Below are 24,047 nucleotides of genomic sequence, written 5' to 3'. Positions count from 1 at the left end.
ATGGTATAACCCACCCTGACATCTGGTGATTATTTTTATACTTTCAATGCGGCATCTAAGGTTTGACCTATTCATACCTTATAAAGAAAACAGTATATATATATTGTGTATATTAGTAACACTGGCTTCAAAACTTGACAAATTGACTGCTGAAAAATGCAAAAACTGTGAAAATAGGCCTAAAACGAAAATTTGGCTGTTACCATGTATGAGGGATATTTTTCCCAAATTTATTTCATGTGTGTTTGTTTCAGGTCAAGGTGCATCAAATATGAAAGTTTAAAGGAAAGCCATTTTTTGACCGTGGCAAACATTTTAAAAAAATTCTCAAAAATAACAGATAATGCCTCTTAAGTGCACTCTTTGGTGCACATTTAGCATGTAATTGGTAACAAAATAATTAACACACCCTTCAAATGGATTAATTAAGTACCTGCAATCAAGGAAAAAAGTCCTTGGAACGCTTGGCACACTCTGTCGAAATTCCGTGCAGAATTTCTTATGTTCATGGAAATGACCTATATTGTGTTTGGGAAGAAACATGACATCTACAACAATGATTTACCCCTCCCCCCTCCCCATCAAGCAATGTTGGAACACATTGGGGAACCGCTGAAGACATTGGCAGTTCTCAACATTGCACGGGGGAGAGGGGGTGACAGTTTTCCGTTATTTACACGCAAGCGTTCCAAGACTTTTTCCTTGATTGTCTCTACCGAATGCAACATATTGCATCTAAATTTCGTTTTTGTCTCATAACTCAAAAACGGAATGTCGTATGAGCTTCAAATTGCACACGATTTGAGAGTGGATCATATGCTTTGTAATCATAATAAAATTGTTAATAAAGAATTTGGTTTATTTAGGTAGTGGTCATTGGAAACACCCCCTATGCTAAATTACTCACGTTTCTTAATCATGGCTCTAAAATGCTCTAAAATGTCGTTTTTGTCCATAACTCAAAAACAGAATGTTGTATGAGTTTCATATTGCACCAGATTTGAGAGTAGATAATATCCTTTTGAATCATAATAAAATTTTTGATAAAATTGTTGGGTTATTCAGGAGTGGTCACTGAAAACACCTCCTATGCTAAATTACACAAGTTTCGTAATTATGCCCTCTACTGTAGTCAAATTTCGTTTTTGTCTCGTAACTCAAAAACACTACAAATATATTTATTTACAATATCACAATGTTTTGCAGCATGTTTCCAAAATATTTTCAATGTTATTAAAACTTCAAACATTTTGTACCCTTGATATAACCCAACATGTAAATGTTTTGTCTAAAACTTGTGTTTGCTGAGTATGTGAGGCATATATAAATGTTTTCTGGAAAACTTGTGTATGCTGAGTATAGGCATATCGGCGAATCACAAAGATCATGATGTAACAATTTGAAACAACTCATTTCTGAATATTATTTCTATTAAGACACGCTTTTGCGATGAGAAAAAACAAGAAAAAAAAACACAATTGAATATACTTTTTAAAAAAGACCACCACTGGGACTCGAACCATTCACATCGGTCAATAGTCAAAAGGTTATCAGTCTGAGGACTAATCCGCTCACATGCGCTGCCATTTACTTAATCAAGTAACAAGTTTTGTTCTTTTATAGTAATCAGGTATCGGGGAAAGTGTAAACTTGTATAGAGTGCTTGCACGAAAGGTCATGAGTTCAAATCATCCTCCAGACACGCTCCATAAGATATGCTAATGCATGGAGTACAAAGAATTACTTTGATCAAAACCAGTTAAACAGGTGATTGGTATTGTACTCCGTGCATTTGCATGTCCTCTGGAGCGTGTCTTTAGGATGGTTTGAACTTTGTGATCTTCCATGCAAGCACCCTATAGTAGAAACCTCAAAATGTAACAGTGCACCATAATGACAAAATGGTCCAAAATCGATATTTTATGTTTTAGGCCGCATCTCACGAAGCGTCACGTTCGTTTACATTTGCTATACCAATTGAAAATGTTTTATTGCAACAGGAATGATATAAAATTTGTTAACAGTTAAGTTTACCAATTTGAATTGAAATAAATACGCATAAACAACTCATTTCTGAATATTATTTATATTAAAATACGCTTTTGCGATGAGAAAAAAAAACCCAAGAAAATAAAAAAGAAAACGACAATTGAATATACTTTTAAAAAAGACCACCATTGGAAATACGCATATATATTTATTTCAATTCAAAATGGTAAAGTGTTAACAAATTTCATATAAGAGATCAAGGTGTCATTCCTTTTGCATTAAAACATTCTCAATTGGTATAGCAAATGTAAGCGAACGTGACGCGTCATGAGATGCGGCCTCAAAAACATAAAATGTCGATTTTGGACCATTTTGTCATTATGGTAAACTGATACACCATTTCTACTATACAAGTTTACACTTTCCCGATACCTGACTACTATAAAAGAACAAAACTTGTTACTTCGTTTGTGCAATGGCAGCGTGGCGTAGCGGATTAGTCCTCCGACTGTTAACCTTTTGGCTATTGACTGATGTGCATTGTTCGAGTCCCAATGGTGGTCTATATTTTTTCTTTAAGTGTATTAAATTGTTGTTGTTTTTTCTTTTATTTTTTCTCATCGCATAAAAGCGTATTTTGTTATAAATACTATTCAGAAAAGAGTTGTTTCAAATTGTTACATCATAATCTTTCTGATTCGCTCGGATGTGCCTATACTCAGTAAACACAAGTTTTAGAGAAAACATAAATTTTACACGTTAGGTTATATCATAAAGGGCACATAACGTTTTAGTAACATTAAAAAAAAACATTTTGGAAACATGCTGCAAAACATTGTGATATTGTACGAAAAATGCATTTGTAGTGTTTTTGAGTTATGAGACAAAAACGAAAATTGACTCAGTATCATACAGAAGAGGGCCATAATTACAAAACTTGTGTCATTTAGCATAGGAGGTGTTGTCAGTGACCAATCCTAAATAACTCAACATTTTTATCAACAATTTTATTATGATTCAAAAGGATATTATCTACTCTCTAATCGTGTGCAATATGAAGCTCATGCAACATTCTGTTTTTGAGTTATGGACAAAATCGACATTTTAGAGCAGTTTAGAGCCATAATTATGAAAAGTGTGTAATTTAGCATATGGGGTGTTTTCAGTGACCACTCCTAAATAAACCAAATTCTTTATCAACAATTTTATTATGATTGCAAAGCATATAATCCCCTCTCAAATCGTGTACAATATGAAGCTCATACAACATTCTGTTTTTGAGTTATGGACAAAAACGACATTTTAGAGCAGTTTAGAGCCATAATTATGAAAGCGTGTGTAATTTAGCATATGGGGTGTTTTCGGTGACCACTCCCTAAGTAAACCAAATTCGTTATCAACAATTTTATTATGATTGCAAAGTATATAACCCACTCTCAAATCGTGTGAAATTTGAAGCTCATACGACATTCCGTTTTTGAGTTATGAGACAAAAGCGAAATTTAGATGAAATATTTTGCATTCGGTAGAGACAATCAAGGAAAAAAGTCCTTGGGCGCTTGGCACACTCTGTCGAAATTCGTGCAGAATTTCTTATGTTCATGGAAATGACCTATATTGTGTTTGGGAAGAAACATGACATCTACAACAATGATTTACCCTTCCCTCTCCCCATCAAGCAATGTTGGAACACATTGGGGAACCGCTGAAGACATTGGCAGTTCTCAACATTGCACGGGGGGAGAGGGGGTGACAGTTTTCCGTTATTTACACGCAAGCGTTCCAAGACTTTTTTCCTTGATTGTGGGTGCTCATACACAGTAGGCTACCCATCTGCTCCAGAATGTGCTTTCTTTGAAGTGGCACTCAAAGACCCCAATACTTTTGTGTTAAAAAGTGGCCCAACAAAAAATCAAACATTTTCAGGTAAGACCACTTTTTATAGAAAAAATTATCAAGATGCTGAAAGTCTGACAAATCTGTACAAAATTTTACACTTTTTCTCAATCCCCTAACACTTTCACCTGATAAATTTCATATTATAATTATGGCTTTGTTTTTCCTTTAAAAAAATGTGTGACATTATATCAGGACACTGCAGAAGGGGCTGTTTCAATAATATTGAAGGCATGGTAAGCTCAATCAATAGGAGAGGCTGACATCATTCAATTGTCAATATATTTTTAAATAGAAATAAATCCACACAAAAAATAACAGAATTCTGGAGAACGTCATCAAAATATTTGGTGGGTAGATATGTTCCCAACATTAAATTTTGTTTTATTTGTTTTGTGGTGTGCTTCAAAACCTTCCTGTTCCCACAATAATCTGGTGGCTTTGTTTCAGTTTGCTGTTTTATTTTGCCTTTCAAATATTTTGTGTTCCATCTTGGCGATGTGGTCTTTATGAAATGGCGCCCTATAAATGCCTTGTATGTAATGTAATGTAATGTAATGTAATGTAATGTAATGTAATGTGCTTGGAGAAATTGGCCTATTTAGTATTTGCCCCATTTTATTGTTTTACAAAAATGTTGGTAACAATACGTTTTAAAAGCATTTGTTGGAAGAAAGTGATGTGTAACTAACACTTTAAATTAAATGCATTTGAAAGTTCCAAGCATCTCAGATTTTGAAAGGTTTAGCAAGTTTGAAGGAAAAACAACGCATCCTGCATTGGATTTTAAAATCTTGGCAAGTTTTGTAACTATTTGTTTTGGCCTAATGTCTTTTTGCTTCAATTGCTAAGTATATAACAGATTTCCCTATATATTACAAAACATAATTTATTATTACATACACAAACATGAAATAAAACTGTTCTCTTACCTTAGTTTGAATATTCTTGACATCATCCTGCAATTTCTTCACTTGTTCATTGAGTCCATCTTCCTTATTGGTGGCATCCTTCAACTGAATCCTCAACTTGGACTCATTCTCCTCAACCTCCTCCAGTCTTCGTTGCAGGACACTCTCAGAAGTCTTCAAAGCTGACACCTTCTCATTCAGCAGCTCTTTCTCGTGTTTTAATTGGCTGTTGTCAAGTCTAAGAGATTTTGCCAAGTCTTCAGTGGACCGACATTGTTTTTGCAGGTCCTTATTGGCAGATTCAAGATCAGAGCTTTGATTTTCTGATTTATTGTGCGCAGTGTGAGAATGAGATAACTCCTCCTCTAAATCAGCTTTTGCAATTTCAAGTTCTTTTACGTAAGATTTTAGTTGCTCCTCAGACGCAGCAAGTTCTTTGATCCGCATTTCCATCATTGATTTAGTATCTTGGACAGCCTTCTCAGACTGTTCTTGAATGACATCAAGTTTGGATTGCAATGAGGTCTCTCTATCCTCACTATCCTGCAGTTTTTCTGTAAGGAACTCAATACTTGCTTCAAGCTCATGCACGGTATCTTGAGGTCACTATTAGTTGACATTGTCCTTGGATCATCAGATTCTTGTCTATTTTGCAAGACTGTGATCATGTCGTCTTGTTTTTTAATTCTATCTGCCAAAGACTTATTCACATCGTGTAAATCATCCAGTTTCTCCTCATACTCCTCTTTCAACTTACTTTCAAGTTGCTCTTTCATGTCTGCCAACTCAGTTTCAAGATCAGAAACTTGGTGTTTTAAATGTAGATGTGAGGTCTCATCACCATTATGATCGATAATCTTCTTCTTACTAGGTTTCAGATTAGCTTGTAGAATAGAATTCTGTTGTTTAGCTCTAATAAGATCCTTTTCAAGCTGTTGAACAGTCTCAAGGAGATCGTCAATCTCTATTTTTAAGTCTTTGTTTGCCGTAGTCATATTTTTGTGCTGTGCTTTTAACTCATCATGTTGAGTTAAAAGCTCAGTGAAGTCATTTTGGGTGGTTTCAAGTTGAGAAACTGTGGCTTGGAGATTTGCTTCTTCTTCAGTCTCTCCAGGACTAGACCCAATCTTATGTTGAGTACTTTCAAGGTCAGCTATCTTTGCTTTCATCTCATCAACTTGTACTTCTAATTGTTCATTTTGATCTTTGAGGGTTTCAACCAAACTTTTTAAGTCTTTGTTTGCCGTAGTCATATTTTTGTGCTGTGCTTTTAACTCATCATGTTGAGCTAACAGCTCAGTTAAGTCATTTTGGGTGGTTTCAAGTTGAGAAACTTTGGCTTGAAGATCTGTTTCTTCTTCAGTCTCTCCAGGACTTGACTCATTTTTATGTTGAGTACTTTCAAGGTCAGCAATCTTTGCTTTCATCTCATCAACTTGTTCTTCTAATAGTTCATTTTGATCTTGGAGTGTTTCAACCAAACTTTTACTCTCAGCTAATTCTATACTGATCTCGTGTTCATTTTCTTCAAGTTTAGCAATGTTGTATTCCAGTGCCTGTATTTGCATTGCATTACCTGACTCGTTGTTATCCGTCATTGTGCTTAGTTCTCCTGTAGCAGATTCATCAGACTTATTGTCTTCTCCAGTTTCAGAAAATAATTTATCTGTATCTTCAAATACTGATGTATAATCCCCTGTGTCATCCATGGAATCAACAGTCATTTTCAGACTGCTCTTGTTCTCTTTCGCTTTACTTAATTCCTTCTTTAAGTCTGTTTGTGATGACTCTAATAAGTTGATCTGCTCCTGATAACTCACTTCACGTTCTGTCATAATGGAATCTGCTTGCTCCAAAGTTTCTTGGAATGCTATTTGCCGCTCTTCGAGTTCAAATATCTGCTGTTTATAAGCTTCCTCTTTCTCTTCCAATTCCTGAACTCTTCTCTGTAATTCTTCCACTAATTGATCGTTATTATTATCTCTTGGAGATGGAGGTGTAACAAGCACGGCAGGTACATCATCAGCTTCAAAACTTGCTTCATCTTTATCAGTGTCATCTTCCGAATCGGATCCCATCTCAAGAGTCGCTACTTTCTCCATCAGCTCAAATTCAGAATTCTCCAGCTGATCAAGAGCATCTTGCATCCGATTATACTTTTCTTCTCGATCTTGATTCTTTGACATTGTGTCTGCAAGAGTTATTTCCATTGCATCCAATCTTACTCTCAACCTCTGACACTCCTTGATCTTTTCATCCAAAGCAGTTGATTTTTCAATGAGTTTTCTTTCAAGTTTCTTAGCCTTTGTTTGATCTGCTGAATTAGGCCTGCTCATCTTCATTCCAGGTGATTTTTGCTTTTGCTCTTCTTTCAGTTGCTCTATTTGTTGTTTCAGAATTCTTATCTCTTCCTTTTGAGAATCAGAGATGTCCACTTGGTCTTGCAATGAGTCTCTTTCAGATTTAAGGTTTTCAACATCTTCATTCAACTTAACAACTTCATCATGCAACTTTTTAGAAATGTCCACTTGGTCTTGTAATGATTCTCTTTCAGATTTAAGCTTTTCAACATCTTCATTCAACTTAACAACTTCATCATGCAGCTCTTTGTTTTCTTCCTCCAAGACCAGAACTTCCTCAGCATTTTCTTTCATATTATCTTCTAGTTGCTTTTTAATTTTTTCCATCAACTCCATCTCAGATTTCTCAAAATCACTATTTTTCATCCGTAATTGTTCAATCTCTCCATCTCTTAATTTCATCAGTTCGTCCATCTTCTTCTCCTTCTCAACAAGTTCACCCTTTAGCATTTCCTCCGATTCCTGTAACACGGCAACCTCTTCTTGAAGTAATTCCAACTCATCAATTTTATCCTCCTTCTCATCTTCAGGAATAGATTCAACTTCCGAATCGGATTCTTCTGGGATTGGCTGCGTATCAAGCTCTCTAAGCAAACTCAATTCATCCTCAGCCATTGATGACTGAGTATGCATGGTATTAAAACCCTCAGTCATCTGTAGCTCCTCAATCTCTTCTTCCGCTCGACTCACTCTACCTTTCAGCTGATGCCTAATTTCCTCCAGCTCTCTTACTCTTTCTTCCAATGTTTCAGCTTCCTGCTTCCAGTGACCATCTGATATCTCAAGCTGAGCAACCTTTTCTGATAACACAGCTTCAGTCTGCTGCAAGTCTCTGACCTTCTCTTCATAGCCTTTGATTATATCTTTAGCTTCAGCATCAAACTTTTCATGTGCATCTTTTTCCTCCGCTTCTGCACTTTCAAGACGTTTCACTCTCAGTTTCAGCACACGCTCAGACTGCTCTAAATCAGTGATGCGATCCCGCAAAGCGCCCTCACCTTCAAAGTCACTCTCTTTGAATAACTCCTGCACTTCACTGAGCTGCTTCTCCAGAAGAGATTTTTCTTCTTGCAGAGCGCTGATTGAACAGTTGATCTCATCGTTTTTTTCCTCAAGAGTTGCAATTTCCGTCTGTAACTTTTCTTCAGCATTTTCTAACTTGTCAACTTGGTCTTTCAATTTGTCTTTTTCAGTTTTTTCTTCTTCCCATTTCTCTTTATATTGTGATACTTCTTTTTGAGAATTTTTCAGTTCTTCTTGCAGGTTTTGAAGTTGAATCTTATGATCTGATGTGGAATTGTCTTTCATTTTTTCCATTTCTTTCTCAACTGTTTCTGTAATAACTGCTATTTGACACTCAAGTTCTGCAACTTTGTCTTTCTCACTTCTAAGCTCATCAACTAATCTGGAGTTGTTAATATTGTCATCTTCAAGTCTGCTCTTTTCTTCACTCAATTGCTGTAATATGTTTTGAAAGTCTTCTTTTTCTGCCTGAAAAGATTCAGATAATTGCAGCTTTTCTTCAAATTGCCGATTAAGTTCTTGCTGTAGTTGTTCAAGTTGAATTTTCCACTGCTCATCTTGGTTTTCAAATTCCTTAATTTTGTTTTCAAACTGTTCAACTTGGTTTTTCTGTTGTTCAAGCTGTTCCTCCAGTTGTTTAACCGTATTTTCATGCTCTGACAACTGTTTTTCCAATTCACTATTCTTAAGTTCAAGTTCCTCTATGACACTGCTATTTTTATCTTGTTTCTGCTGAGCCATCTCTTCTTTCAGCTGCAACACTTCATTCTCAAGCTCATCTTTCAGTTCATTCTCTTCCAAAAGCTGTGAAATTTGCTCTTCAAAATTTTCTTTTTGTTGTCTCAATTGTTCCAGTTCTTCCACTTTATCTTCCTCTTTTTCTTTCAATTCTTCCACCTGTTCCTGCAAATAACTAGTCTCTTCAACTGTCTTGGTAAGTTCCGCTTCCCTTTGCTGGCTCCTGGAGAGCTCATCGCTCAGAGTCTGTCTCCGTTCTTCCAAGTGTAAAACTTCTTTGTCTAGTTCTTCATTTCTGCTTTGACTGTCTTGAAGTTGCTCCTTCAACCCTGTCAATTCTTCCTCCAATTGTTTCTGTTGATTCTCAAGATCTGTGATATGTTTCTCATCACCTTCAAGCTTATTAGCTTGATAATGATTCACTTCCTCCTGAAGTGAGGAAATTTGTTCTTGTAAATCCTCTTCAAGTTTTGTTAGTTTTGCAATCTGCTCTTGCTTAGATTCTAATTCTTCTTTAAAAGTCAAGTTATTTTCTTCCAGTTGATTAATTGCACTATCTTTGGCTAGTAATTCCTCCTTTATGTTCTTCTCAACATCTTCTAGCTTATTTATTTGTTCATCTCTTCTCTGTAGCTCCTCTTTGTATTGCTGTGATATATCCTCAGATTTAGATGACAGTAGTTCATCTTTAACCTTACATAATTCATTTTCCAATTCTTTAACATGTTTTCTCTCTGCTTCTACTTCAAGTTCTAAGGATTCTTTTGATGCTACTAGTTGTGCTATCTCCTCTTTGCTCTTCCTATGAGATTCATTAACCTCTTGTATTTGTGCAATACTCTCATCCAGTTTTATTTGAAGACTTTTCCTCAATTCTTCTAACTCTTTGATTTGGTTATCCTTCTCGTCATTTGTAGACACACTTTCTCCATTTTCAGTCACACCAGAAACATCCTTTGAATGTTGAACTTGATTCTCAAAAGATTGACACCTTCCTTTCAAATCTTCATTATCCTTCAAGAGAGTATCTATTCTTGACTTCAGCTGACCCTCAGATGCCTGCAAGTCCGCTATTACACTTCTCATAGTCTTCTCAGACATTTGTAAATCGGCAATCTTCTGGCTAAACTGTTTCTCCGACTCTGCGCTCACCTTTCCTGTCTCCACCACTTGGTCCGATATCACTTTCGTCATCACATCTTTAGTATCTTGTAAATCCTTTATTTTATTTTCCGCAATGGCCTGTTTGGATTTCAGTTCTTCATTCTCTAAATTTATTCCTGCTAAGTTTTCCTTTAAGTTCTTTTCAGACTCTTGTAATTGTTCAACAGAGCACTCAAGCTCTTGAATTTTCTCGCTCAAGACATTATCTATAACAACTGAGTCTGTTCTTTCTAAAGGTGGTTTAACTCTGCTATCATCTGGAAGATCTAGACTAATATCAGTGTCATCATCATCATCATCGTCAGTGCTGAGTTCAAGGTCATCCAATAAACTCAGTTCTTTTGGTTGCACTTCTTCCTTAGGCATATCAGCTTGATGTAATAAATTTCTTATTTCAGTCTCATTATTATTTCGAAGTTCAGACAATGCATCTTTCTGCTCCTCTAAATCAGTTTGTAATTGTTCAATTTCTTTTTGTGCAAGTTGTAATTGGTGTTGAAGTTCATGATTATGTTTTTCCAATGTTGCAAGTTTTGAATTAGTTTCCAAATTAAGTTGTGTGTCGGATCGTTTATCTAAATCATCATCAAGGGCAAGCTGTTTTTCTAGTTCATAATTTTGTTTTTCAAGTGTTGCAATTTTGTATTGTAGTTCATCCTTATGACGGTTACTTCGAGCTTCGTTTTGATGAATAGTGGCTTCTAAGTCCAGTAATTGTCCTTCCAATTCTTCAATGCGAGCTCGAAGGATGCCCTCTTGTCTTGTGGAATCTTTTATTTTCTATGTAGAGGAAAAAAGAAAGAACAAATACAATAAAATTTAATGGTGTTTAAACCATGACTATGTGATAAGTTTGACAATATGCGAGATATTTATGACCCTTACTGTACAAATGTATGTACATGTAGAAGACTGACAGTACAATACGTTAAGGGACTGTTCACAAACACTTGTTAGGGGGCCTGAAGCAAAAAAAGGGGGGCCTTAAAAGTTTTGACCCTCCTAGGTGGGGGGGGGGGCTGAAAAAAGTTGAGTTTATATGCTTTTCTATGGGGTTGACCCATAAATTTCATGTCAAAAAGGGAGGGCCTTGAAATTTTTGAGATCTGAAAAAGGGGGTAAAAATTTTTTGTTTGCCTCAGGCACCCCTAACAAGTGTTTGTGAATGGTCCCTAAGGGATTGGATATCAATGTTTGCACAGTATTTTTTGTGGGACATGGGTGCACATCAGACATATCGAATTGCATTCTGAATACGAGGAATGTCCTTCTGATATCAAGAAATTTTGATTTTTTTTAAATTGGCGATATGAAACACATTTTATGGCAAATTATTATCAATTGATATTTTTTTATTTTACATATTTGTCCTCAAAGTAAAATGTATAAATCTTATGTAGCTGGGAGGAAAATTTTGACCTTTCATATTGAACTTCATTTTTGAATGACTCACTTTTAGAACAGCATGAAATTTTAAAATGTTTTAACTGTGTATATAACGGGGAAAGAAGAATTACGCATCGCACACTAGCACATTTAAACATGAATTTACAAATGGAAACATAACATGCATAGGCAGATATACCAGAGAAAAACTCCGGACATACCTGCCTGTGCGGGACTTGAACCCCAGACCTCTCGCTTGTCGGGCGAGCGCTCTAACCACTGAGCTACACAGACTGTCCCTGATAAACAGGACTCAAGTCTGGTACTTATGGATATGAGCAGTCAAGGGTGAACAGTACAAACAACACATTGCACACCAGTGTACGAGATCAATTAATGATGCTTACCCGCCAGCCTAATATAATCATACAAACAGAGGAAGAGGCTTACGCATCATACACTGGAACATGGAAACATTCAAACATTACAACTAGCGACGAGATCAAATTAATGATGCTTAATCGTTATTCTTAATATATCAATATACAGGGAAAGAAGAATTACGATCGCACACTAGCACATTTAAACATGAATTTACAAATGGAAACATAACATGCATAGGCAGATATACCAGAGAAAAACTCCGGACATACCTGCTCTGTGCGGGACTTGAACCCCAGACCTCTCGCAGTCGGGTAGCGCTCTAACCACTGAGCTACACAGACTGTCCCTGATAAACAGGACTCAAGTCTGGTACTTATGGATATGAGCAGTCAAGGGTGAACAGTACAAACAACACATTGCACACCAGTGTGCGAGATCAATTAATGATGCTTACCCGCCAGCCTAATATAATCATACAAACAGAGGAAGAGGCTTACGCATCATACACTGGAACATGGAAACATTCAAACATTACAACTAGCGCACGAGATCAAATTAATGATGCTTAATCGTTATTCTTAATATATCAATATACAGCCGACCTAAGAATTACGCATCGCACACTAGCACATTTAAACATGAATTTACAAATGGAAACATAACATGCATAGGCAGATATACCAGAGAAAAAACTCCGGACATACCTGCCTGGGACTTGAACCCCAGACCTCTCGCTTGTCGGGCGAGCGCTCTAACCACTGAGCTACACAGACTGTCCCTGATAAACAGGACTCAAGTCTGGTACTTATGGATATGAGCAGTCAAGGGTGAACAGTACAAACAACACATTGCACACCAGTGTACGAGATCAATTAATGATGCTTACCCGCCAGCCTAATATAATCATACAAACAGAGGAAGAGGCTTACGCATCATACACTGGAACATGGAAACATTCAAACATTACAACTAGCGCACGAGATCAAATTAATGATGCTTAATCGTTATTCTTAATATATCAATATACAGGGAAAGAAGAATTACGCATCGCACACTAGCACATTTAAACATGAATTTACAAATGGAAACATAACATGCATAGGCAGATATACCAGAGAAAAACTCCGGACATACCTGCCTGTGCGGGACTTGAACCCCAGACCTCTCGCTGTCGGGCGGCGCTCTAACCACTGAGCTACACAGACTGTCCCTGATAAACAGGACTCAAGTCTGGTACTTATGGATATGAGCAGTCAAGGGTGAACAGTACAAACAACACATTGCACACCAGTGTACGAGATCAATTAATGATGCTTACCCGCCAGCCTAATATAATCATACAAACAGAGGAAGAGGCTTACGCATCATACACTGGAACATGGAAACATTCAAACATTACAACTAGCGCACGAGATCAAATTAATGATGCTTAATCGTTATTCTTAATATATCAATATACAGGGAAAGAAGAATTACGACGCACACTAGCACATTTAAACATGAATTTACAAATGGAAACATAACATGCATAGGCAGATATACCAGAGAAAAAACTCCGGACATACCTGCTGTGCGGGGACTTGAACCCCAGACCTCTCTTTTTTTTTAATGGCAGCGCTCGACCACCGAGCTACACAGACTGTCCCTAAACAGGACTCAAGTCTGGTACTTATGGATATGAGCAGTCAAGGGTGAACAGTACAAACAACACATTGCACACCAGTGTACGAGATCAATTAATGATGCTTACCCGCCAGCCTAATATAATCATACAAACAGAGGAAGAGGCTTACGCATCATTAATTGATCTCGTACACTGGTATGTAATGTGTTGTTTGTACTGTTCACCCTTGACTGCTCATATCCATAATATACAGGGACTTGAGTCCTGTTTATCAGGACAGTCTGTGTAGCTCAGTGGTTAGAGCGAAACTCTAACATGCATTAGAGGTCTGGAAAAAAGTCCCGCACTGGCAGGTATGTCCAGACCTTTTTTCTCTGGTATATCTGCTCTATGCATGTACATGTTTCCATTTGTAAATTCATGTTTAAATGTCTAGTGTACTTATGGTAATTCTTTCTTTCCCTGTATATTGATATATTAAGAACAACGACACCAGTGTACGACATCATTAATTTGATCTTAGCGCTAGTTGTAATGTTTGAATGTTTACATGTTCCAGTGTATGATGCGTAAGCCTCTTACTCTGTTTGTATGATTATATTAGGCTGGCGGGTAAGCATCATTAATTGATCTCGTACACTGGTGTGTAATGTGTTGTTTGTACTGTTCACCCACCTTGACTGCTCATATCCCTAAGTACCAGACTTGAGTCCTGTTTATCAGGGACAGTCTGTGTAGCTCAGTGGTTAGAGCGCCAGCCTCGCACATTTAAGAGGTCTGGGGTTCAAAGAAACCTAACATTGCAGGCAGGTATGTCCGAGTTTTTTCTCTGGTATATCTGCCTATGCATGTTATGTTTCCATTTGTAAACATGTTTAAATGTGCTAGGCGGCGCTAACCACTTCTACACCCTGTATATTGATATATTAAGAATAACGATTAAGCATCATTAATTTGATCTCGCAGTCTAGTTGTAATGTTTGAATGTTTCCATGTTCCAGTGTATGATGCCAGTTTCTTCCTCTGCGTATGATTATATTAGGCTTACGGGTAAGCATCATTAATTGATCTCACACTGGTGTGCAATGTGTTGTTTGTACTGTTCACCCTTGACTGCTCATATCCATAAGTACCAGACTTGAGTCCTGTTTATCAGGGACAGTCTGTGTAGCTCAGTGGTTAGAGCGTTCGCCCGACAAGCGAGAGGTCTGGGGTTCTAGTCCCCGCACAGGCAGGTATGTCCGGAGCTTTTTCTCTGGTATATCTGACTATGCATGTTATGTTTCCATTTGTAAATTCATGTTTAAATGTGCTAGTCAATGCGTAATTCTGTTTTCTTTCCCTGTATATTGATATATTAAGAATAACGATTAAGCATCATTAATTTGATCTCGTGCGCTAGTTGTAATGTTTGAATGTTTCCATGTTCCAGTGTATGATGCGTAAGCCTCTTCCTCTGTGTGTATATAACATTGTAGTTATTTCTCTCTGGGACAAGGAGCTTTAAAATATATTTCTTTTACATTTTCATACTTGCAGACTCCGATGTATCCTCGTCAACTGACAGATTGAAATATTTCAATTTAATGGTTGATAAATTGGTTTAAAAAGTTTTTAAAATTTCTATATTAAAAATAAATTGGTACCAAAATTAGGTCTAGTTTTGTCCAATATCAATTAACACCCCACCAGAAATCCTGTGCTAGCTAGTATATCATGTTGTGATGCCGAGCAACAATTGAAAATTAGGTAGCCGCAAAATCATGCCACTACATTTGTACACTACATGTATACAATCTATGATTATATAGCATTATGATGTAAATAATCATTTGGAATTTGACCACCATAGTTTATGGTTGCTATGGGTAACTAAACCCTGGTAGTCAAGTTCCTTGTATGCTAACAAAATACCCAATCAGATTAACAATAATTGCCAATTAGTTTATACTTCTGATTAACTTTTGCATTTTTAATTTTTTACAACAACAATTATTATCAATTGCATGTAAGCCTGTATGAAAAGAATACAAATATTCTACCAAGACTGCAATCAAAATGAAGATTTGCACAATTTTTTTCTCACTTTTATGTGTAGTATTTCATTCAATTTAATCCATGAAATGTATCTCAAGTTCGATGGACCAAATTTAATTTGTAACATCTTACAAGTTATAACATGCGTACCAGCACAACTGATAAAAATGTATGCAGCTTCTAATGATAAAATGCTATTTATGTCAGTTACTTCTACGATAAGATATATCTACAAATATCAGTATCTATTAAAAACATTGATTTCCAAAAAGCACCTGCTTGAGCACTAGTCATAATAGCCTATATGCTATTTCAGGCTTACGAGCCATTTAAACGGCAACATGCGATTAATCAATTGGAATAAATTTAAATGGAACTGCCTATATTATTCTAGGCCTACAACTCAACAGAGATCCTCTACAGTTTATTACTACTACATACCTCCATATTCAGGCTAAATGTTTATCAAAATCACAACAACAACTTTAAAAGCAGATATGTATCAATCCACAAGTAACATCTTCGCTCTCCGATAAAAATATTTGTCCAACATGATTCAATCAAAGAGTCTCCTCCCATAAACATAACACATGTCTTGCCTACTGACTGACTGACTCACTGCAAGACATAGGCCCTAATTACATTCAAACTGTCCAAACCCAATCTCCCATTGTTGACATACAATGGCTAAGTCCTTGCCAAGAGGCAAAATCAATACTTGGTTTTCAAACAGTGCTATTCAAATCTAAACCATGTTCATTTGATTATTTTTATGTGGAGGGATATTTTCACAAATGCATTAACATTTTGTGATGTGAAGTTCATGTGATATCTTCTTCAAGGTCAGACATGTTTATTTATGTTTATATGATCACTTGGAGACGTTTACAGTGAGCAGAGAAATCGTTAGTAATGAGTGCCTAAGTATAAAATTATATCATTCAGTATTCCGGTTCAGTAAAAAGATAAGAGCAGAGAAGATAAAAGTTACTGAAATTGAACCAGAAGACTTTAGAGAAAGGTCATAAAAATAAAAGGTATTTAAAAAATCTTTTGTAAGGACGACCTCCAGGATCTGAGTTGTACCTGATATAAATTATTTAACATCTGAATCAATAAATATGCAAATCAATTTATTTATCTTCTTTTAATCTTATTCATTTTTATAAATTGTGAGTGAAATGAAAAGAGTGAATAAATAAATAAACAAACAAACAAACAAACAAACAAACAAACAAACAAACAAACAAACAAACAAACAAACAAACAAATAAATAAATAAATGAATAAATAAATTTAAATAAATAACAAAATAAATTATAGCCTACATAAATAAATAAAATGAAGTGAATGAAAATGAAGTGAATAAATAAAAAATCAATATTAAAATAAATTATAAATAAATAAATAAATAAATAAAATAAATAAAATAAATAAATATAAAATAAATATAAAAAATAATAATCAAGGTTTTAATCATGGCTATTTATTTAGAGCCTCCTGGTTATTACGTACATTAACATCTTTATTTAAATAAATAAATGATTTGTGTGTTGCAAAGCAAACAGATAACTACAGTAAAACTGTCATTTTGATTTTGTAAAATATAAACCAAGAACGTGGAAGGCCAAACTTTCTTCATTCCATTACAGTTTTTGTTATTCTTGGAATGTCTAAGTGATTGCTTCTTGTTGATTTGTTGCTATTATTATGACAGCAAGGTTACAGCTTCATAATACCCATAAGCATGATAAGGTCATGATGTGAGATTTATCAATATTAATTAGTTCTGCATGACATCATTGGTTTTCTGACATCATGGGCACAGCCTGGCTTTCTGATTGGTTACAAGTTATGATTTAAAGACTGCCCTCTGTTGCCTAAATTCAGTATAAGTTTTCTTATAGGCTACTTGCATGTGTATTTTGTAGTTCACAGCTTCACCCAATCAAAGTGATTTGAGATTTATATTTTTGGTTTTGGAACAGTGCACTTCCCTGGTAGGAAGAATCTTTTACTATTTTTTTTTGCGGTTGTAAGTGGAGAACTAATTAATTTGTAACCATAACTAATAATCTGGTATTAAACTATAACTTAAGTTTAGATATATTAAGTTCAAAACTGTTTCCAATATTGGTCATTTCCAAAAATTGTGATAAATTAATTTTAATATCATAATAAGACTTCATTTATGGACATGAAAGGTTCAAACTCAATCTGATTTCTTTAGCAAGCTGATTAGCTCTAGTTCGATTCCACAATCATTCATAGCTATTACCAATTTTATTGTATTATCATGCCAACTGCCCCGAAGCCTCTTAGTGGACAGAATTTTATTTAAACGAGGATGAGTGACACAGTATTCGACAGGGTCTATTAAACTCCTGGGATTAAATAATTGAAATGTTGGCAAAATGAAAATACTAAGATACTCACACATTGCATAGTCAGTTCCAAATGTTGAGCACACACCTTATGTTGTAGCAGCTCCAGTCTCAGCTTTCCTCCCTTCCTGTGGAGGCTCCCGGTTTGGCTGTCTTTGAGGGATAACAAGTGTTGAAGTTGGTTGAGTCTCTGTGGGTACAGAGGGTGTAACACAAAGTGCATGCAATGGCAAAATGTGACTGCAAACTACACTACCACTATTAGGTATTTTCATGCAAACATCAAGCGTGACCACTAAGCTTCACTATTTCACAAAAACACCACCAGTGTGCAGGTAATTTATCACTACTCTGAGAAAGAAGAGTGTTATTTATTAGTTAAGACATATTTATGTTATAGATAAAGAGAAGATTGAAATGCTATTTGTTTTGTAATTTACAAGTCCAAAGTTGATTAAAATTAAGTTTGGACTTTGGGACATTTGTTTTTATTATTATGTTTTGATAAATCCAAGTGTGTGAAAATATTGGATCCAAAACATTAATAATGATAAAATTGGATGCTTTACACCCAATATTTATTGGTCTCGCTGCAAGTTTTAAATTCATAGCTCGACTAATAAATGTGAGCTCAATCGGTCCAATTTTGTATCAAAGTTTGGTTTGTTTGTTAGAATCTTCATGCTTCAAAGAGATCCAGGCTAGACCTGCAGCAGCAGATCTAAACAAGAAATGTCTTTAAAAAGACAACGCCATGGATGGAGTTCATGTTTCATAATTTTCTAAAAAAACCTTGTAATATGTTCAAAAGATTTGATATCAAGTAAGCAACTTCAATCTAGATACCGGTCACCTGCGCATGATTGACACATAAAATAGATTTGCATGAAAAAATGTAAATCCCTGGTGTAAATCTATCTGGAATCAAAATTCCTAACAATTTGATGATGGCCGACCAAAGACCTCAGGCCAGGGTACACTTGAGAACAATAGAAGCTTCGATCTCATCTTTATAGTAATATATTCAGTTTAGCTAGAAATGGAGGAAAATAATGTATGGTAGTGTTAATCTATAAACAATTAATTAATTACAATTCTATACTACAAAAATAGTTATGTTTAATTTTAATTACTGCTCTTTAATGGCTGGGATTGTGTGGTGTTTATAGTGCAATGTGCTTGTAGATGAGGCTATATAACAGTGGCATAGCCAAAGACTGAATCGTAACATTTTGCTACATTTGGCAAGCCATAAGTAACTGCCAATGGTGGGTATTATTGTGTTTCAATATTACAAAGGACTCAGGTAGATTAGAAAAGAATACCTGTCACCTTAAAAGAAAACAAAGACTGATTCAATTAGCCACCAATCAGGACCCTAATTTGCATACTTAATTACGCGCTACGTACACCATCCACTTAACAACTTACCACAACCAAGTACAAATGTTAATGATTATTTGTTAATGAGACTGTTAATTTTAATGCCAACACACTACCTGAAATGTTAAGTTTGTAATGCATATACCTGATGCTTTTAAACCCAATACTAAAATGCAATCTAACCATTTGCACACATTTTGTTTTTTCACCTGACTACAAAATGCACAGGATTCATGCAGCATTGATTGAGTCAACTCACAGCCAGGGACACCATCAAAAATGCAGGTTTTGAACTTGAGCAAAATGGAGATTGATTTCAGTAATAATAGCTAGTAATGCTAGTGGCATACCTGGGCTTTTTTTTGGTAGGGGGGAGCAAGTTCAGTTTTGGGGGAAGCCAGTTTAGTTGCCAGACCCAACAAGGAAAGAAATCTAGATTTTAGATGCAAAAGTCACACAAAAATAGCTCTGCCAATGCAAGGAGGGGCAGGGGCCAAATACCAAATTTCTGTTGGGCAGGGGAAGGGGACAGTCGATCCCTGATGGTATGCCACTGAGCATTACAAATGAATGATTGCATGATCTATACATAATTTGGATTAACTACTTTGCAATGCTGATATCTGTTAGCAGTGGCCTAACCAAACTATTATTTCAAATGAAGCTTAAGCCTGAGCAAATCATTAAGGCAAAAAGCTCTACTCAAACAGGTAAAATGTTGAACTTGTAAGAATATAGAGCAAGCATTGGTCCATTTCCTAGGTCAGTTATGCAATAACACAGCATGCATCTCTGCGTAGGTGCTTCGTCTAACTGCGTGTATACCATTTCATGTCAATCCACAATGTTATAAAGTGTGCATATATTTTACAGGCTGGACAAAGTATAAACTGAAACCCTGTTCTTTGATCAGAGCTGCTCTTCAGCTAGCCATAAATTCATGGGTGCAAAGTTGATTTTTCTTTGCATTGTGAGGGACCCTAGCTCTTTCTCAGGAACAGTTATAAGGGAATGTAACCTGGGGAATGTACTTTATTTTATCTGATGTGGTGTTGGTGTAAGAGTTTGGATATATAGGGGAGATGGCATGATGATAATGGGAGAGGAGATAGGACACGGTTGTTTGATGCATATAGAATTGGCTTCATTATTAACTAAATGCAAACTATAGATGGCGCTATTTATCCTAAATCATATTTCTTTATTTGCAAGGGGTAGGTGATTAATACTGCAATTAAAACAGCTGGAATAGGTGAACAAGCAATAGGGAAATTTTATAAACATATTTCATCAAACAATAAAATGAATTATCTGTATTAAAAGCTTGAAACAGTAATTTCCAGTAACTAAATAGCCCCACCAATTTTGTCACTAGATACATTTTATATCCGAAAAAGCTATAAAAATGCTATAACAGTGAATAATTAATTTTGTAAAAGAGCAGAATTTAAAGTTGAGAATGACTCAAAAGCATCTGTATACATTAGCATGATATAACATTTAGCTGTTTAATCCTAAAATTTGGTTGTACATGATGTTTTGTTTGAAAAACTAATAAATGATCACATCAAACAACCGTGAGGAGGGGACTGGGTAGGCATTTGTTGAATAATGTCCCTCAGCATTGATCAGGTTGTCTCTACATATGTTTGAGGTTATGCCAAGCTAATTTTAGATGACTACATATTCCAAGGGCATGCAAACTCAAAACATTGATCTTAGAATCTTAGATTTTTTCCTGTCACATATATATGAATGTTGGACACATCATGAGCAAACAAGGTTCTCTCCAAGACGCATCATTCAAATTAGTGAACCTTGCCCAGTCAATATGCACTAGTCTGCTAGATGCAGGATGTCACTTTGGAGCTTGGCTGAGTTTTTACATGTTTAGATCAAAATCCATGGATGTGCATCAAGTTTTAGTTCAGGTGCGGAGTTGATGCTATACTTATTTGTCACATGATGCGCAGAGGCAGCTGTCATTATTGTGCTCTGCCTACACTCTCAGAAAAAAAGGTTCAAAAATCTGGCCCCCTTCAATAGTTCTGTAACAAACCACAAAGGTTCTCTAAAGGCCAAAATGGTTCTACAAAGGGTTAAAGAACTTTTAAAGAACCTTTTAGTTTGAGCTCTCCATAAAGAGGACAAAATGAGTTCGTTGAGGCCTTTTATTTCTGAGAATGTATACAACTAGCTGTGATCTGTCAATGACAACCATGCACCCATCCCTGCATTTATTTAGAAGTACATCCACTCTGCCCTGTAACTAAAACTTATATTATTTTATGTCTGTGCGATGCAGAACTACTGATGGAATGGAATACCCCACTACCCTGCCCGGCAAACTACTCGCTATGAATACTTTGTAGTAGGCTTACTACGTGTAGCAATAGTGAAGTTAAACACTGCATTGTGATACACATATAGCATATCATGATGGATGTGAATGTCAGTTATAGTAGTATTTTTACACTTTGTCTGAGAAATTAAGAATTTTCTGAAAATCCCACCTTTACATACATATTTATTTCAGAATTGATGTGATTTTTTTTTAAGAAATCAAATGACTTAACAAAAACAATAAATTAATAACCACCCATGAATTATATATATGTTCTTTTTATACATTTTAATGATCATTCACAACCATTTGTCAACAATATTAATAAAAGAATTAGAATTAGTAACATATAAAACTAAATGTTTTTTTAATGTTTGGTGCAATAAAGACATTTTGCGCAACTATGTACATTTTCGTACTGGGTTCTCAGAGGCGTCCAACCAGCCCTGCGCAGGCCACATACAAGCCGTGGGGAATTTCTGTGCAGCCTGTGACGCCGCAGCTGAAACGAGGAGAAAACAAACATTATGGAAGTGTGAAAAAAAGGATATCTATCACTATCAAAAAAAGTTTGTATCATGCTCTTAAGAAATTAATTTGTAATGGATCATGGAGAGATGAAAACTATCCACTAAAGTAACTTAGTGAGGAATAAACTTTATTAATGACCAGGAATGCTGTATTGAAGATATATCCTAAGGTTCTGATGGGCCTCTTCCACCTGCGATCCTAAGATCCTACTCGATATTGCCTTTTGCATACCTATTTCCCTAAATCAATAACCTTACAAAGATTGTGCTTTATGCCCATCAGAAACAATTATGGAGAAAGGGGAGGCTAAATATGTTTGGGAAAATGGTACATTTTTTTTGCATTCTTGTAAAAGTTGGTCCAAATTATTAGTCGACTGTTAAACAAGTCATAACAGATCTTTGACATAATTATGCATAGGCTTCGGAACCGGGGGCATCATCAATTCTTTGGTGGGTATGAATTTGGAGATGGTGGGTACAGCGTACTGGTAAAAGGGGTCTTTCAGAGCTGCGAACAGTCAAAATTAAGGGTCTTTCTTGGCTTTCTGGTTGCATTGCCTGGGGAAAAAGCATATATGAGGAATGAGCACTTTAAGGGTCTTTTTTAGAGCTAAAATTATCAAAATTACAGGTCTTTCAGCGCTCTGTTTGGGTAAAATTCAAGGACCTTTTGGAGCTCCATGGTCCAAAAATGGGGGGTTTTCCAGGGGAACATACCCCTATGGTCATTTATATTAGGTGCCCCCCATCAGCCTATAAATGAACTCAGTGAATGAGATCAATAATTATTATTAGCTGCATTTTAATAACCTTACAATGATATAATATGATAAAAAAAGTTGGACACCCCTGATAAAATACAAACTACCGTACAGTACAGTACACACATAACACTCCCAATTTCTGAATGAATATCTTTCACAGATGATATATTTTGCAAGTCCCTTCTGTCATTTGCTTCTCAAAATTACTTAATCAACTTTAAAAGTAGCATTTCTTGAAACATAGACAATTGTTCTTTCTTTTTTATACCATTAAACAGTTACAGTACAGTACTTTATTTTGATTAAGAAATTGGGAGTTATTATAAGCCCTGGATCTACATTCTACACACATACATGTACCTAATGCTCAGAAATAACAGTTAAAAATAGTACACTGTGGACGTCGGGTTAACATTAAACGCCACCATCTAAAGGGTCTATGCTATTTTCTATCAGTCAGTTATAAGAAGTCAATTTATTATGTATTTTATGATTTTTAAAAATAGGACATCTTTGTTTCTCTGAAAGTGCATTTGATTATTTTTTCTAATTTGTATATGCTCCACTGGGGTACATAGAGAGCTATCATCATGCTATGCCCTCTCCCTATTACTTAAAAAGTCATTTCACACAAAATTGAAGGTGCTTTTTCCCCAAATTTGGCACATTTTAATACAACATATTGTTATAAATTTCTCCCCAGATGCTGGAGAAATTGGGGAAAATGTACTGTTGGCAAATGCCAGCAACCACAAAATGCACACACATAAATTACTTGGCTGTATAACTGACTATCACTCAACCTCTACAACCAGAATTTAAACAGCAGAAAGAAAGGCTCCAGATTTTAACATGAAAACATCAAAGAAAATTTGGACATCAACAAAGAAAAGCATCAAGCGTGCATCATTTAATTAAATCATGCTCTCTTCAGGCATTCTTCTTACATCAAGCTGTCTGGTATATCGGTATCTTTTGGTCTATGAAAGATAAGCATGCAATGGTTTTAACCAAAGAAAAAAAATCCAAACACCAATAATTATTGCAATATTGTACAACACGGTAAATATAAAAATATATATATATTGGGGGGAGCACTGACTTTTACTAGATTTAGACCAAAATTA

General features: G+C 35.7%; 1 protein-coding gene across 1 annotated transcript in view; it reads right to left on the bottom strand.

The window, feature by feature from the left end:
• The window catches only part of LOC140160495 (uncharacterized), a 164,417-nt gene that overhangs the window by 32,183 nt on the left and 108,187 nt on the right, over positions 1 to 24,047 (bottom strand). Inside the window, 5 exon segments of the mRNA XM_072183732.1 lie at positions 4,818 to 5,339; positions 5,342 to 10,861; positions 17,949 to 18,038; positions 18,041 to 18,049; positions 22,033 to 22,125. Coding sequence (XP_072039833.1) covers positions 4,818 to 5,339; positions 5,342 to 10,861; positions 17,949 to 18,038; positions 18,041 to 18,049; positions 22,033 to 22,125 — 6,234 coding nt within the window.

This window comes from Amphiura filiformis, chromosome 1 (genome assembly GCF_039555335.1).
Source record: "Amphiura filiformis chromosome 1, Afil_fr2py, whole genome shotgun sequence".
NCBI classification, from domain to species: Eukaryota; Metazoa; Echinodermata; class Ophiuroidea; order Amphilepidida; family Amphiuridae; genus Amphiura; species Amphiura filiformis.
Note: the sequence above shows the minus strand (reverse complement) of the source record. Positions and strands in the feature narration are given on the sequence as shown.